The sequence below is a fragment of the Charadrius vociferus genome, unplaced genomic scaffold (genome assembly GCF_000708025.1).
Source record: "Charadrius vociferus isolate BGI_N301 unplaced genomic scaffold, ASM70802v2 scaffold436, whole genome shotgun sequence".
Lineage (NCBI taxonomy): Eukaryota > Metazoa > Chordata > Aves > Charadriiformes > Charadriidae > Charadrius > Charadrius vociferus.
Window position 1 is genome coordinate 3,902,768 of NW_009649187.1, and position 16,704 is coordinate 3,919,471.

Genomic DNA, 16,704 nt, shown 5'->3' on the forward strand with positions numbered 1-16,704 from the left:
TCTGCTGCACTGTTCAGATACATAAGTCACCATCTCTTCAAAACTTGCTAGCAACCCCCTACTTTGAAATCACCATGGCAACTCTCAGACTGCATTAATACTGTGGACAGTTAAGCCTTCTGATGCCTCAACAAATGCCCCGATCAAAGTCACTGAGGGAAGAAGGAGCCTAGGTTTAATGCTGCAGACAAAGCTGCATTCAGGCTAATATTTGTTAAGAAAACACACAGGAGGTCAACTGTCATGTACAGGCAGAATTAAAGCCCATATTTGTGCTAGCCTGTACCAAGCGGTGTTCTTGTTTTACTTTCCCACGTGCCTCTGATTGCCTGCTGCCCCTCTCTCCTTCAAATCCCCTCTCCAGCCCACCAGCTGAGAACCTAAATAAATTAACAATGCCACCTCCAGCACTATCTTGTTTCAGGGAAATAAAATCTTTTGAGAGGTTAGATTTGTATATAGCAGAGCCCAGACATCATTAAGCAAGTAGTAGATTTCACACAGAAGTGGAAAATTGGATAGCAAGCATTGCCACCAAGATGGTCCCATACTCAACTTCACTAGTGCAAACCGCTCAGAGCACAGGCAGCTCCTTGGGCTCTCTCTGAACTTAAGAGAGCATGTGTTAGTAGAGCTCCTGTCTTCTCAGATATATGTATATTGGAGTGGTGGGCCCATGAAGGATGGGAAACTACCAACCTGCCTAATTCAGTCTCTGAGAGACAGATATTTCCCATAAACTGAACGTTTACAAAATATACTTTACAGAGATATTCAGGTTTAAGTTATACAGGGTTGTACGTTTCATTTGTCTTTCTGGAAAGTGAACTTGCAGTATAATTCATAGAAATCGAATCTAAATACAGCATATACTTTCTCAAAAAAAAAATGGATTGGAAACCCTTTCCCCTCACTCCAAGGCCTAGATATCCTCAAGGATACCAGAACAAATATATCAGTGATGTCAGTCTTTTCTTCTGGCATGTTCAAAAGGTTAGACAGAAAGCACCTTTGAGCTCAAAAAGATGGGATAACATCACTGGATTCATCTTTCCTTCCTCCCCCGCTCTCCCTTCTTATTCAGAAGAAAGTAAATTCGTGGAAATAGACAAATCAAATTCTGCATATGCAGCTCAGCGTGAACACCTTGCCCTGATTCAGAGACTGTCTCGTTCAGAGAATGTGCTCTATGCAGCAAACCTGGAAAACCTTTCTGCTGGGATGATGAGCAAATCTTGTGATAACCTCAGCGTGGAAACCAACAACAGGACTAGAGAGAAAAGCAATCTCCGCAGGTAGGTTTGCTTTTCCCTCTAAATGTGTGTAAAAATACTCACTCATAGACTATACTATTGCAAACCTCTACAGTAAAGTGTGAAGCAGACTCTTTTTTTTTTTCCCCAGTCTTTATTGTGGTCACACCAAAAGGCCTGGGGGTCCATGGTGCCAGCAGTAGTGCAAACACAGGCAGGAAGCTAACAGTCTAACAGATAAGAACTTGAAAAAGAATGACATTTAAATTTGTACCAGACTCGGGAATGAACCACTTAATGGGTTATGGAAAAGGATAAGGGAGAATACAAGTAAAATCTTTAATGTCTGTGTATCTTCTCTGGAAATGGCAACGTGCGAACTGAATGCACAAGGGAAGCTGTTTTTGAGCAGGTCTTACCTAATTGATTCCTCCATGTATAAATGTGCAAATCGTAGAGAACAGTGTAAGAACTTCTCCCTTTTCATTTGCATTGGTACATTCACCAGTGTAGGCGGTTACTATAGCTGCACACAGTCTCAAGGCCTTTGATGAATTCTAGTGCCTTTTAGAATACTAGGAGTTCGAACAGAGCCAAGAAGAACACGAAGTACCAGGAAAACTTTCAGATGCGGTTTTGTCTAAATGGACAGCAGGGCTAAATGAATCATGCTGAGGCTATGCTGTGTTTTCCTGATGCCTGCACTCAGCTCAGAGAAAAACACAGGGGGAAATCAGTCATGTGAGTGGTCTAATGGCAGCTGTTAAATGGAAGCAAATGCTGTCAAGGGTAAACTACCTCTCCTAGATAATGAAATGTGGGCCAGAAATCAGAATACTCATTGAAAGGCTATAAACATGTGCGTTCCCAACTTGGATCTGACAGACTAATGACAACGAAGAGTGCTAAATACCATTGCTGATTTGTTATTGTAATGCAGTTTTCATTTCCTGCTCTGCAGATCCATGTCAGGGCTATCCCAGTCAGAAACTCACATCAATTTGAATGGAAAGCAAAGGAGTTATGACTACCTCTCTATCCACTCAACTCAGAACACAATCAGCGGTGAGTGTAATAATCACAATTTCATATTTATTGTTTCAGTAGCAGGAGACCAAAATATATTCTACTTACAGATTAAAGAATAACCTTTTGCACTTCTAGTCCTGGGAATTAACCCAGAGTTTAGCATGACAAGCTGTTTTCTTCCCTTTCACTCCTGCTTTCCAAAAGGATCAGTGGTAAGGGACTTCATGATAAAATTATTCTATCACCTGTGCCTAATGCTCTTCAGAGACTTAGTTCAGTACACCCAGGACTCTCACATGGGGCAATATCCCTGTGCTCAGAGGTCATCATTTGGTTTGCAATTGAGATCAACCCAATTAATAACGCATGGGACAACATAGGCTCCAGGTCCTTCCTCTGTTCTTGCATCTGCATGACACTAACTGGAATAAGAGCTGGACATCTAATTTTCTAACAGAAGCCATATTGCCTGCACACAGTGAGCAGCTATATGGAATAAAAGCTATGATTATTTGTTTAGTTCATTTTAAAATTAGAACTGTATTTTAAACACACTGGGGCAATTGCACAACATTAAGTTGCGTTAACATTAACAAAGTCACCATCACAATCAGTGCTGGTGGGATTGCACCTACAGAGTCAAAGGGCCTGCAGGGCCAAAGGGTAGAGTTTCCAAAGGAACCCGTAGGAGTTTTTGTGTCCACATCACCCTTATGTTCAATGGGCACTACATGCCTTTCTCTTTATATATCCTAATCTTAATAAAAACATTGCAGATAAATGCATAGTCTTCCAGAAAGGAACATTAGAGGAAGAGTTTACACAGCTACTGTACATATACTTGTCTAAAGAATGCAAATTTCCAAACACTTGTTTGAGCTTCCTTCCTGAATTATATTGGTTCAAAAATAATGGTAATGTTGAAAACAAGGACAAAATACATTTTTAATTTTTGAAGCCCCAGTTTTGCCTACTATATGAATCTACTGTCTCCCTGCATTAATCTGCATTTAGTCTAGCTGGTTTTTTTCTGCAGCACCTGGATCACCAGCCATCCAAAAGGAAGTCTTGCTAAGTGGCCTAGAAAGAGAAATCATATGTGTCAGCCTAAAACGTGACCCTAAGAATGGATTTGGTAAGTAAAGAACATGAATGTTATATTTGTTACCGGGACTGGCAGATCCTGGTGCTAACACTGATACTTGCTGACTCAAGCTGGGCAAGATTGGAACCTCCTCCATCTAATTTATTCTTCCCTTAGAATAAGACTACCAATCTTTGTGAAGGACACAGAATTTCCGAGACTGAAAAGGGCTAAGTACATAAATCAAGACCACATTTTTTTCAGAGGATTAACTAAGGCCACAGAGGTCAAGAGGGCTAAGAGCAGAATGAAAGGAACAAGGGTCTAATTTTATATCTGAAATACGTGCATAGTGATTTTATTTATCTTAGACCTTATACAGAAGGAGATGATGTTCCGCAAACCTTTCAGGTATTACCTGTGGGGGTGCAAAATATGTATACATGCTTAACATGAATGTTTCCCAACTTCTGGATTCTTATTTGGATAATATTTTTGTTATATAATACACTATTGCACTGTATCCTGTTCTTGTGGATGAGTTCAGAGGACCATCAGGTTTCAGAGCTGACCATTAATACAACTAAATGTCAAATTTCTAAATGGTGCAGGTCTGTGTGGAATATCCTGATCCCATACCCAACTATTCTACCAGTGAGAAGAATATATTCTGCAATAGGCAAAATATTCGGACATAGGATAGTGAAATTGAACTACTTGACAATAGATATAATTTTATTAGATATCTCTTACATATCCATTAGAATTTTACATGGCCCACCACAGGGGCCCTAGACTACATGATGCAGAACAATGTTTGAATTTATCTAATGAGTTTTTATACCATTTTCCTCCTGCAGGTGTTAAATACTAAGGTCCACAAAGTTTATGACTCTTGTAAGAAAGTAACTGCAATCTTTAAAGTTCCTAAGCCAGGAAAGTATTTTTATTGAGAAATTGTATTTAAATAGTCACCAAAGTCAGCAGCACACTTTAATTATAACATGAGTTTAAAGATCTCCCAAGTCAAGACCTTGATGACACGTAGATCAGAGCTCCCCATTCTGCAAACCATGTATAAAACTTGCACCATTGGAGTAAGAGCCTTTTGTGCTCTTAAGGTTCATCTTTTCTAATACTGCCAGTGTCTCTGCATTCTCATGCTATCTTCTTTTTGCAGGTTTTGTAATTATTGGAGGAGAAAATGTAGGAAAATTAGACCTCGGTATCTTTATTGCTTCAATTATCCCTGGGGGACCTGCAGACAGAGCTGGAAATATCAAACCAGGTCATTGTCCTTAGTTTTTAATTAGATTTAAAATACTTCCATGGTTTAAAGCTAGCTACTCTGGATTTATTTCCCTATTTAGATTTGCTTTGTCTTTTTTTAACCTTTTTTTTTTTTTTTTAAGGGGGACGACTCATCTCTGTGAATAATATTAGTCTCGAGGGAGTTTCATTTAATACTGCAGTTAAAATCATACAGAATTCTCCCGATGAAGTAGAGCTCATCATCTCTCAACCCAAAGGTATAAAGGCAAATGCTTTGCTGGCTATGGAATACTAGGAGTTAACTCAGAACACTGGTATTTATTAGGCAGTGGGATGTAGTAGTGCTTTCTTGCTACTCAGTGCCAGTTAGAATAACCATAGTCTGGCAATGAAAACAGTCAACTTCTAGTAGGTATCCTGTCATGTCTGTTCTACAGTCAGTGTGAAAAAAATCTATTATGGGCTGCATTGCTGAATACCAAGGGAGTTTTGGCATTTCTTTCTCTGATACAAAGTCAGAGTCCTTTGCAGTGATGAAGCAAATACGTTCCTCCCCACTTATAATAGCAGTACTGCATTTTACAACGACTGACTCATTTTATAGATCTGATTTCAAAACCAGTTGATGTAGGAAGTTATTACTTTGTCCTCCTGTGCTGAGGTATAATAATATTTGCCTTCAAGTTTACTTACTGTTTGCACTCAACAATGTTTTATTTTGGTATGGCTTTGCAGACATGTATGAAGAAGGATTAAATGAGGAAAAGAATTTATCAAGAGGAAACAGCACTAGTGGATCTGAGATCTCTTGTGTAGACAGTAGGAGAAAAAAGATTCAGGATTGTCATACAGCTCTCCCCAAAGAAGAGGACATAAATATAGATGAACTTGAGAAGGCTCTTTCATGGAGTTTAGCACCAAAATTGGGCCCTACGATTCCAGTTACTTCAGCTGATAGCCCACATGTCGAGGTAACTGAGATTTTTATGCTGTTCAGTAATACTAAGCCCAGCATGCGTCTTAACAACCTGCCAGCTATATTAAGAATGGAAAGTAACAGAAATTTAAAAAAATGAGGAAAGGAGAAAGAAAAACTTGGAAGATGTTGCTTGTTAAATTACACTGGAAATGTCAAAATGATAGATATGTCTAGAATATGTGAAAAAAAATGAAATAGGGAAACCCTTCCACAAAATTATATTAAAAGATCTCCCTTTTCCAGTGGAGGTACAAAATTTTGATTATTTTCTTGCTTAAGTCTCTTAAGTTTTCAACCAGACACAGAATAGCAACATTTTGTGTCTAATTTCCTACTGTTAGACAGCTTCCCTATCTATACTCAGTTTATGCACATTTAGACAGATTATAGTTTAAGTAACATTAGTGTAAGCTTGAAATAATGTCAGGGATATAAATGATACCACTTCAGGCTTACAGTGACAGCAGGATCAATCCCTTTATATCTTCTGGTAACTCTTCCCCCCCCCCTTTTTTTATTGAGATGCTGTAGTCTCATTAGTGTTTATATTTTTGAGACAGGAAGTTGATTCTTCGCACTTACCATCTCCATCTGAAACCAACTCAAAGGAAATCTATACTGTGGAGCTTGTTAAAGAAGACGGGACTTTTGGAATCAGTGTGACGGCAAGTGTTACCGTTAATCTTTCGATGTGTCTGTCAAACTGTTCCATGACCAAGAAACACATAGGGAAGTGTATTTATGTGAAACAATGATAGAAAATAGGCTGATAAGAAAAACTGTTAGCATGCCATATTTCAAACATAAGCGTCCAATTGATTGACAGAGAAAGCATAAAGTACTGTCTCTGCTCATTCCCCAGTTCTTGCCTGCAGAATCTGTGGGAGAAGCGTGCTGGCATAAAGCTCGTGGCATCCTCAAACTGAGAACAAGACCTACCACTTGAAAGCGGAGTTTGGTCAGGGATGGATATAGCCAGAGCCTCTAGAACATGAAGTGATTCAAAGAATTGTCCAAGTCATGACTGCTTTTGCTGCTCTCCTTGAATTCCTGGCACTCAAAGGCCGTGTCTGTACAAGTAGATAACACAGGACCATGGCACGGGCTCAAGCAGTAGCCCACAGGCACTGTTTAATTGTTGACAGCCCCCAATATGGCTTTGGCCTGTGCTTCAACAAGCAGCATAAGAGAAGCCATCCCATGTTGGGGGCCTGAAAGTTTAGCTGTGTGGACTCAAGATATGCCATGATTGCCATGAAGGCCAGAGAACAGGTCCTAGCCAATTTCATTTCCTAATATAAGGAAATACAGTTCTCTGTATATTTAGAGGACCAGAGAAGGCAGCAGTGAAAACTATCTGCCACATTTGAATAATAATTCCTCGTCCTGGTTATAAAGAGTTGAATTTACCCCTCCAGGCTGAGATGTCTTTACAGTCCATGCTGAAATGGAGTGGGAAGCAACAGTCATTTCACAGCCTGCAGAAGAAATTGAGGGCTGCTTTTTCATCTGCATTTGGCCAGGGAATGTAGATGGACAGAACATGATTCTTGGGTTAATTTGGAATTCCTCTGAGCTGCAGGCTCTCAAGTGGCTGCACAAGTTCAGGTCCCTGCTTTACATATTGTCTGAAAGGTTAATAATTGCTGAATGGATGTTGCATAGTTTGGAAGCTGGGCTAGAGACTGACTGAAAGATGCAACCCCATCTGAATGTTAGCATAGGGAAAAGATTATGAACATTTAGTAAATTTTTTTATATAGCCACATAGAAACACATTGCATTTTCCTGACAAAATGAGATTACTGTCTAGGGAAGTATATTACAACTAGATGGGACTTTGCAGTAACATCCTCTTTGCTTTTTTTTTTCCCTATATTTAAAAAAAAAAAAAGAAGTAATTCCTGAAGCAGTTTCGTTCCAATGCAGATGTAAGTTGCTTTGATTTTTATCACAGGAGGAACATGTGAAGATTCCACTTTAATCTGCGCGCATATGTTTTGCAGGGTGGAATTAACACTAGTGTGCGTCATGGTGGGATATACGTGAAGTCAATTATTCCCAGGGGACCAGCAGATAAGGACGGACAAATAAAGATAGGTAACATGTCTGGCAATAAAACTCTGGGTTCAATGTTAGTGTGGAATGCTTGCCACAAGGATAACGAAACACATTTGGAATTGGAGGACATACAACTGTGAAACATAATATGCAGTCCATCGCCCTCAGCCTGTCCTTGTACTATGTGTAGATATCCCACTGCCAAACCAGGAGCCTCATACCAACATTGTACAGTTACTTTCTGTAGCTGCACATCAGGCTAGTGACTTTGACATCTACTTTCAGTGTGGCTGTGATAACCAGACACTGTCACTGCATTCACTTATGGAATACCCTGCTATGTTTTAAGTGCTAGTTATAGAATGCTGAACAACAAGCAGTATTGCTTCCATACAAAGTAACTTAATTTGACAAATGTAAGCATGAAGATCTATTGCAATGCAGGCAGCCTCAAGGTTTACACCCATTGAACTTGAACATCAAAGCAACTTGACCCTTTTGTTTGTTTTCATTGCCTCAGGTGATCGCCTGCTGGAAGTAGATGGCATCAGCCTCTGTGGCATCACCCACAAACAGGCTGTGGAACACCTTAAGAAGTCTGGCCAGGTTTGCACAACAGCAGAGCTCAATAAGATACCCAGCAGAATAAACGGCACTTAGTATGAAGTACAGTTGCAAAGCTGGGCCGAAAGAAACACCCCCCCCACCTCACCCCATCCAACGCCGTTCTCCTAAAAAGAAAAGTAAAAAGACTTAGGGCTCGCTATGTACTGTGTAACTGGAACCTGTTCATCATTGTTTTAGATTGCCAAGCTGGTTCTAGAAAGGGGAAACTACCTATTGGCAGAGCCACGCCTGACTGCTAATGACAGAAAGGAGGACCAATGTGCAGTTGTTTCTGTGGCAACATCCTTCACAGATGGTACCAAGGACTACTGCTTTTTGACAGATGGTGAGCGATAAAAAAGGAACCCAGGGTGACCTCTTACAATGTGCAAGAAAGGAATGAATGAAAATAATTTTATGAAATTTATGTGGGTTGGAAGGAAAACTACAGAATAAAAATGTAATGTGCAATATTAATGGCTTTGTCAAAAATCAATCTGAGCAAATTATTTCTGATGTGCTTAGAGTTACAGTTGCTAGATATAGCTGAATTTATCTTAGGCATAAATAGCGTACCTCTCAGCCTTCGTGAGATAAGGGCTGGCAGGGGACATCCCTGTCTATACTGTGGAGCACTCTCAGGCAGAAAGCAGCTGTGTTGATGTTGTCAGTCTGTTACCCAGAGAGAACCGCCAGCACAACTGCTGGTGCTGTGTCAGTGATGAAGCTAGGGTGAAGTGCTGCCCCAGGGCCAGGACTGGAGACTGCCATCACTTCACTTCTTAAAAGCAGAAGATTCAGAGAGCTTTTTCACTGAATTTAGCCAACAAATAAATGCCGTATCTTTTACTGTAAGGCTGTCTCATAAGCACCAAGTCTGAACCATACTTTCCCATGGGGAAGTTACTCCTCTACATTGTCCCTAGCAGAATGGGGTTCAGCTGCGAGTCTGGTATTTGGGAAAGGGCTGGTCTCTTGTTCTTGGCTGGAAAGAGCAGTAGTGCTGGTTCTACCTCATGCTGGTTAGTTTGGATCCTGCACTAACATCAGGCAGCTACAGATCTACCCAATGCTTACAGAAGAATGTCAGAAAAGGATAGCATTTGAACCTTTTTACGTTGGTAAAAAGGCTTCCTCCTTTATGGGCTTGTATCAGATGGCATAAACTCTTTGAACACAGAGTGGCATAGAATCCAGTTCTCCCCATTCTGCCTGTAGGATTTCAAGGGCTCACATAAGCTAAAGGAACACCAAACCCTTCTTTTGCCATTAGTATCAGTAGATCTACCTCTGCAGCTCACAGGGAAAATGTCTGCTTAGGGTATAATTTACATCAGCTCCTTCGGGTGTACATATGCCACAGCTCCCACTCTTTTTCCAATTCCTGTGTTGAACAGATAATATGTTTGAAGTCAAATTGACAAAGAATTCTGGAGGCCTCGGCTTTAGTGTTCTGCAAATGGAAGGAGATGCTTGTGAACACTTTGGAGGTGCTATTTTCAGGATCAAAAGACTGTTTCCAGGGCAGCCAGCTGATGAGAATGGCAAAATTGAAGTCGGAGACATCATTTTAGCTGTGAATGGGAAACCTGTTCAAGGACTCTTGTATCAGGTACCAGGCAGTGCTATTACTAGTACTCCAGATGGGTAATGTGTTAATAAAGACAATGGGATGAAACTGCTTTTAAACTTAATTATCACCAGAGGGAGTTGGAATTTGCATATAATGAATCTGATTTCTATGTAGGATCATTCTCTAGAATTCTTATGGAGAACTCCCTTCCTAACAGAATTCTTACAGAGAATTTCTTCTCCTATTTAATTTATAACTTTCTACTACTAATGCACAAGGTCTATTGTTAAATACACAAGAGTTGTTAATTAGTTGGAATCTTTGTTGGCATTAAGCATAATTGGAACATTTTTTCCCTGTGGTCATTTGTGCTTCATAATGTCACGGTAAATACCATGCCCCAGATTCAAATCTCTACCAGGTGAGGTAAATCCAGTGTTACTTTTTTACCTGGAATGAGAAATTCTATACTCACATGAAGAAATTAAACAGTAAAAGAGGACTACATATGGATTTTCACCTTATGTAAAAATCCCAGAGTTTTGTATATGACTAGTTAAGATTGGTAACAAACAGAAATGATGAAATCATGCAATTTTCCCACTGACAAGTCATTCATATCATTAAATAGCTAGGGCAAAAGACAAGGAGCTCTAAGTCCTAGACACCTGGGGGGTGCTGTAGTTGTACTCCATTGGTGTTTTTTCTAACCTGAAGTCTGTCCTTTTCCAGCACTGTCTTGCTCTCTGACATACAGCCTTTTTACTCAGTTTGTGCAAAGGGGCAGACAGGGTGTTTTGGCCTAGAGCATTGCCCCCCCGCCCCAGACTAAGTATTTAATCCCCCACTATAGCTGAAAGCTCAATGCCACTGAATAGATGTTATGTCAAGGAGGGGCTTTGAGAAAGTCTCTCTTTGGTTATGTCAATATGGCAGTCTGTGGAGCTATGCTAATATAGTTAACTGAAGATATATCTCCGCCCTATGAAGTTTGAATGAATTTGTCTGAAAACTGTTTTCTTTAAGAAAAGAAAAAGAAATAATTTAAACCTACGTGCCTGTTGGTGAAACAAGTGTTTGTAAACAGAACTGTGTCTATGTTAGATACACATTCACATAAAAACTATGGTGCACTTATACATCATACAGTAGTGAATTTTGGCCCCCAGACACTGTTGAGAGGCACAAATACTAGGAATTTGGCATTTACAATAAAAATTGTCTCCATCCCAGTTGGTAAAGTGACAGGTACCACAGACTCTTCCATAAGAAATCTAATATTCCTTCTTCATGCTTAGGAAGTCCTGCACTTGTTGAGAGGAGCTCCTCCAGAAGTCACACTACTACTTTGCAGACCACCAAAAGGTGTTCTTCCAGAGATAGAGCAGAGTGCCCTGGTAAGGCAAAGCTTCTTTCAGTAAACTTGCTTCTGTAAACCCTGAAAAACACTACTTCGTTTTCTATCCAGTCTTGAACAAGGCAACCTTCCCTTTTCTCCAAGGCCTTCCATTCCATTTCTTTCCTTTCCCAGCTTCAACTCAACCTCTAGAGTTCAACTGATTCTTCCTTAGCAACTAAAATAATAGAACACCAACAGATGTGAAACATATTTATCCCAGTCCAATAACTTTTGAATTGCAGTACTCTAATTGCAGTGAAACAGCACATTCCGAAGCAGATCTAGTGATACTTCTAAAAATGCCTTACTAGGTCCTCAGCCAGAAACTGCAGATATTCTCAACTGCAGCTGTTATAACTCATGGGCATGAGCTAGCTATATTACTCCCAAAAGCCAAGAGGAAAATAAAGAACTTCCTATCCAAGCTACCTCTTAATAAACTTAAATAAATTAAATAATGGTTTCAACTGGTTATTCAGCTTCTTATTGATAGTTAGCAGAATCTGTAGGTGAGAAGGAAAAAGAAAAAAAAAACAATAAAAAAACCCCAAACAGTAGAGACTGCAGAGACTAAAACAGTGAGATTAGGTGTGCTAGCATTATTTAGCATTATTATTCCTGCTTCTTGAACAACTCATGAACACATACACAAGTACTCTTATAATGAACATGCGTTTACATTACTCTTGCTCCATGCAGAATGGCCCACTCGTGGTTCCTGTCCCACCAGGATTTGAGAGCTGTCAGGACCATCTCTCGATAACAAACTGGCTCCTGTTGCTCTCCTGCAATGTGACGTTTGCCGATTTCCACAGTCAGTCACACAGGAGTCAAATCTGAAAGCCATTTCTAGACAATGAAGATAGCATAGACACAAAGTTGAGGCATGATAGGAAAAGACATAAAAAGTAGCCACCTCTAGCAAAGAATTCATTGAGAAAAGTGAACTTGTGTAGTATTTCCCTGGCTGGAACTCCTGAAGAATGTGGAAGATAAGCATAAAGACAAACCAGTTACTTACTGAGAGAGTACCTCCCTCTATTTTTCCCCCCCTTCCAGCTATCATTTGATATTTTCACATTCAGATGCTTATTGATATTGCTTCTTCAGATTATTTTGTTCTTAAAGGAAAGAAGATGGGAGGTAAAAAAGGAGTTACACTAACCTTTCTGTTATTTTGATAGACTCCAGCACCATCTCCAATTAAGGAGTTTGTAGCAGAAATGCCAGGAAGTACAGAGGTAGGAAATAGTATGGATCAGTCTACCAGTGATGGAGGTAGCACCTCTCCAGACCTTGAAGACTGCCTGGATTCTCCAGTGGCAGCAGATTTCAGTGAGCCTCCTGAAGAGGACAGCTCAACTTACGAAGACCAGGAAGCTCAGTTTCAAGAAAAGCCCATACAGAAACTGATGGCTCCCACGGAAACTTTCTATAAGCACCTTTGGAAGTTTCATCAAGAAGCTGCCAGTTCTGAAGTCTTCCACTCCCTAGAGGAAGAAGTGAAGCAGAACTGCTACTCACCATGCGAATTTGGATGGGCCAAAAGGTAGGGAATACTGAAATCTGCTCTGCAGCCTTCCCTTCAGCTCTTAGAATTTTGAAAGTGAATTGCTTAGGTTTAAGTACAGGGCTATCTGCTTCTAATCACTGCTGATTACTGAAGATTTTTTTTTTTTTTACCATCTTATTCTGACTATCCTAATCTCCTGTCTATTTACTCTCATCTTATTAGATTTTTGCATAAGTCTGCATTGCAAGACAGTTGTATGAGTGCTGCACTACTGTAATCATTTATGCTGTTCAGCTGAAGCTGCCTGCAGTTTGAAATCAGTCCAAAGACTCTTGTTGACTTAAATAGGAACCAAAGACTTTCTTACTTATTATACAATCTTCTCATTTCAGTTTTCAGAGTTGACTTAAATAGGCACCAAAATTTTTTCTTATTGTGTGATTATTTTTTTTCCTCTGAAAAACTTTGATATGAAAAACAAATTCAGAAGGCAAACCATGATCAAGGAGAAAAAAAAACCCCAAAATTATTTTCCACTCTTCAGAAGCCAATAGAATCCCTGAACCAGAGAGGTTATACAATATACAGGGGAGTTATACAACATACAGACAGTCAGATTCCAGTCCTAGGAATCACAGCATTAGCTGACTGCAAGTCAAGTGGGGCCATAACGGCAGTTAATACTTTTCGCTCCTCTCTCAAGAGGAGAAGCTTCACTCACATTCATGAATGAAGCTCCTGCTTACATGTTTCTCTACTACTCAGAATAAAATGAGTAGAAATACATCTGTAGCAAATATATTTGCCAAAAGATACAGTTTCAACAAAACCAAGTTTATTGTGGGTAAAAAACCCAATTCCAATAAAAGTTTTGGATTCTTCCCAAGAAGGAAGTTCTGAAAGAAATGTTTTTGTTTGATACATTCTCCGTATGATTGAGTTTCAAGCTTTTGCATTTTCAAAAGGCAGCCAGAGCAGTTTAAGATGGCATGCATTTTAATCTGTATTTTAAACATAATCTCAGTTTAAATGATCCTTCCAGCTAAAAGCATACAAAAAACCCCATAAGGAAATAGGCATTAATGAAGGAATTCCTTTTGAATAGTGAAGAAATTTCTTTTCTTCAGATTGCTTAAAACTTTTCATGCAAATGTAGAAATATTCTCATATGAATTTTAAGAGTTCCCTGCTCAGGTTTTCACATGCAGAGTTCCTTTCACTCTTCTCAACGCTACCAATAAGAACCTTTGGAAAAGCTGCTTTGAAAAACTTTAACCCATAGTTTCCCCCTGTGAAATCCTGGTGCAGGGGTCACGAGACTCCAAAAGAAAGTCTAGCATGTCAGTGGAGCTCATGCACGGGCCTGCAGGACCAAGACTCGTATTATTTCCCATGGTGATGTAAAGGTGGGCAAGAAGCTGTGCTATGATTAAGCCACTGCTGGCTCATTGTCTTGAGCTTGTGTGCCTCTGCCAAACACCCTTCATACCCTTTGAAGGTCAGTCAGCACTCCACTAGGACGTGACAGCTTCTGTAACATACACATTGACCAATTTTCATTTAACTTTTTTCTTTCCTGTCTCCAAAAGAAATGAGCAGACTAAATTTGCTGTTATCCTTAAGCATTTCTTGTAAGTATCCCAGCCTTCTTCACAGTATTGTTAGTGTCTGTTGTCCAACTATTAAAGCACAAACGGTCAGCTTTGTTCTCAGCTTTGCTGTGCTACTGGAGATGGCCAGCTTCTCATTTCCTCCCTGCAGAGACAGAAGCTAACAGACCAGATTGCTTCCCTCGCCGAAAGCATACGTCATAAGCCTACAAGTTTTTCTTATTTTCATCAGTATTTCAAGAATACCATCGAAGGCTACTAACTATATCCAACCAAAATGCCTGTTTTGCTACTGTGCTTTATATTTTTTTATGACTATATACAACTTTTGAAACAAGAGCTTAACACTGGATCTTCTGTGATTTCATACAAGACACCCAATTTCTGTTCCTTTTAGTTGTGTATGTTTGCTTGGGAGATGGTAGACACAGTTCAGTTTTATCAGAGTGTGAAAGATCCTAGGTGACCGTTATATATGAAATGACATGGCATCTTTGCTATGTGAAGCATTAATAAAAGCTATGCCATTTTAATTATTTTTAAGATCACAGAATGATAGGGGTTGGAAGGGACTTCTGGAGATCATCTAGTCCAACCCCCCTGCCAGAGCAGGTTCACCTACAGCAGGTCGCACAGGATGGTGTTCAGGTGGGTTTTTGCACGTCTCCAGAGTCGGAGACGCCACCACCTCTCTGGGCAGCCTGTGCCAGTGCTCTGCCACCCTCAAAGTAAAGAAGGTCCTCCTCATGGTTAGATGGAACTTCCTATGTTCAAGTTTGTGCCAGTTACCTCTTGTCCTATCACTGGGCACTGCTGAAAAAAAGACTGGTCCCATCCTCCTGGCACTCTCCCTTTAAGTATTGATAAGCATTGATAAGATCCCCCCTCAGTCTTTTCTTCTGCAGACTAAAAAGACCCAAGTCTCTCAGCTTTTCCTCATAAGAAAGATGTTCCAGTCCCCTAATCATCTTCATAGCCCTTTGCTCTACCTTCTCCAGCAGTTCCCTGTCCATCTTGAACCAGGGAGCCCAGAACTGGACACAATACTCCAGATGCGGACTCACCAGGGCAGAGTAGAGGGGGATGGTAACCTCCCTCAACCTGCTGGCCACACTCTTCTTAAAGCACCCTGGGATGCCATTCACCTTCTTTGCCACAAGGGCACATTGCTGACTCATGGTCATGCTGTTGTCCACGAGGACTCCCAGGTCCCTTTCAACAGAGCTGCTCTCCAGCAGGTCAGCCCCCAACCTGTACTGATGCATGGGGTTATTCCTCATGATGAATGAGGTTTAGCAATATTTCAATAAAGATTGATATAAAGAAAACATACTTTAAAAAAAAAATGTGTTTCAAGCATTTCAATTAGCTTTAATGGTAAATTTAATGGGAGACAATCCTATAGTGGTCTGTTAGAGTTCATTTATGATGACAGCCAAAACAATATCAAATACAATACATATGATTACAGTCTGGGCTTGAACATCAGAAGTACTGAATACTGTCTCCAATATAGTGGAATAAAATCAATAATAATTTTAATTCAAGTAACTGAACTAATCTGTTGATTTCTGTAGGAAAACTCTTACACTTCAAGGCAAGCATAAGAATAAAAGCAAGCTCACAAAGAGAAGGCAGGACTTGTATTTTTTAATGAGACAGGAATCATTTTATATTTCATGTTTCTGGTCTGTGCTCGAGTTACTAAGGAAGGACCTGTAGGAGCCAGGAAAATGGCTGGCATTCCTTTTTCAAAAAAATACAATGCTACTACAATTTTCATGTTTGGAATATGCAAACAACTTAATTAACTTATCTGGTAAGTGGTATATGGCAGATGAAATAATTAATGGTCTAGGAATTGTCTGATTATTCTTTTCAAGAAGTAACCAAAGTACTAATTAATGACTTAAAACAAAAGTGCAAGATTTTGCGAAGGCTGTTTTCAAATTCCACAAGCTTTTCAATCTTTTAACTATCTTTGCAAAATATTGATTACTTATTTATTTATATAGTAACACTGGAGAACCCAGAGAGCAATTTAATACCGTAACTAGTACTTCAGTTAAAATTAAAATAATGTCATGTATAAGCTGTAGACTTTTCAGTGGCCATCTAATCAAGCATATGGAGGAAAACCCCAGCAGTGCAATCTCTTTATTTTCCAGCCGCATATTTAATAAGAGTGATGATGACCTATCAAACACAAAATGTATGCCTGAAACACTCTCTCTAACCCCTATTGATGAAGAGTATCTCACTATCAGCTCAACGTCTGTGACCTCACTTTCACGGGGAGGAAGCTCTGAGACACTCTCCACAACC

At 39.8% G+C, this 16,704-nt stretch overlaps 1 protein-coding gene across 1 annotated transcript in view; it reads left to right on the forward strand.

Moving 5' to 3' along the window:
* Window positions 1-12,809, forward strand: part of FRMPD2 (FERM and PDZ domain containing 2) — a 39,333-nt gene extending 26,524 nt beyond the window's left edge. The window contains exons 16-28 of the mRNA XM_009888817.1: window positions 1,085-1,295; window positions 2,215-2,318; window positions 3,319-3,417; window positions 4,547-4,654; window positions 4,779-4,895; window positions 5,374-5,609; window positions 6,178-6,282; window positions 7,624-7,717; window positions 8,199-8,284; window positions 8,483-8,630; window positions 9,682-9,896; window positions 11,156-11,254; window positions 12,441-12,809. Coding sequence (XP_009887119.1) covers window positions 1,085-1,295; window positions 2,215-2,318; window positions 3,319-3,417; window positions 4,547-4,654; window positions 4,779-4,895; window positions 5,374-5,609; window positions 6,178-6,282; window positions 7,624-7,717; window positions 8,199-8,284; window positions 8,483-8,630; window positions 9,682-9,896; window positions 11,156-11,254; window positions 12,441-12,809 — 1,991 coding nt within the window. The remainder of the gene's footprint in view (window positions 1-1,084; window positions 1,296-2,214; window positions 2,319-3,318; window positions 3,418-4,546; window positions 4,655-4,778; window positions 4,896-5,373; window positions 5,610-6,177; window positions 6,283-7,623; window positions 7,718-8,198; window positions 8,285-8,482; window positions 8,631-9,681; window positions 9,897-11,155; window positions 11,255-12,440) is intronic.
* Window positions 12,810-16,704: the final 3,895 nt, after the last annotated feature.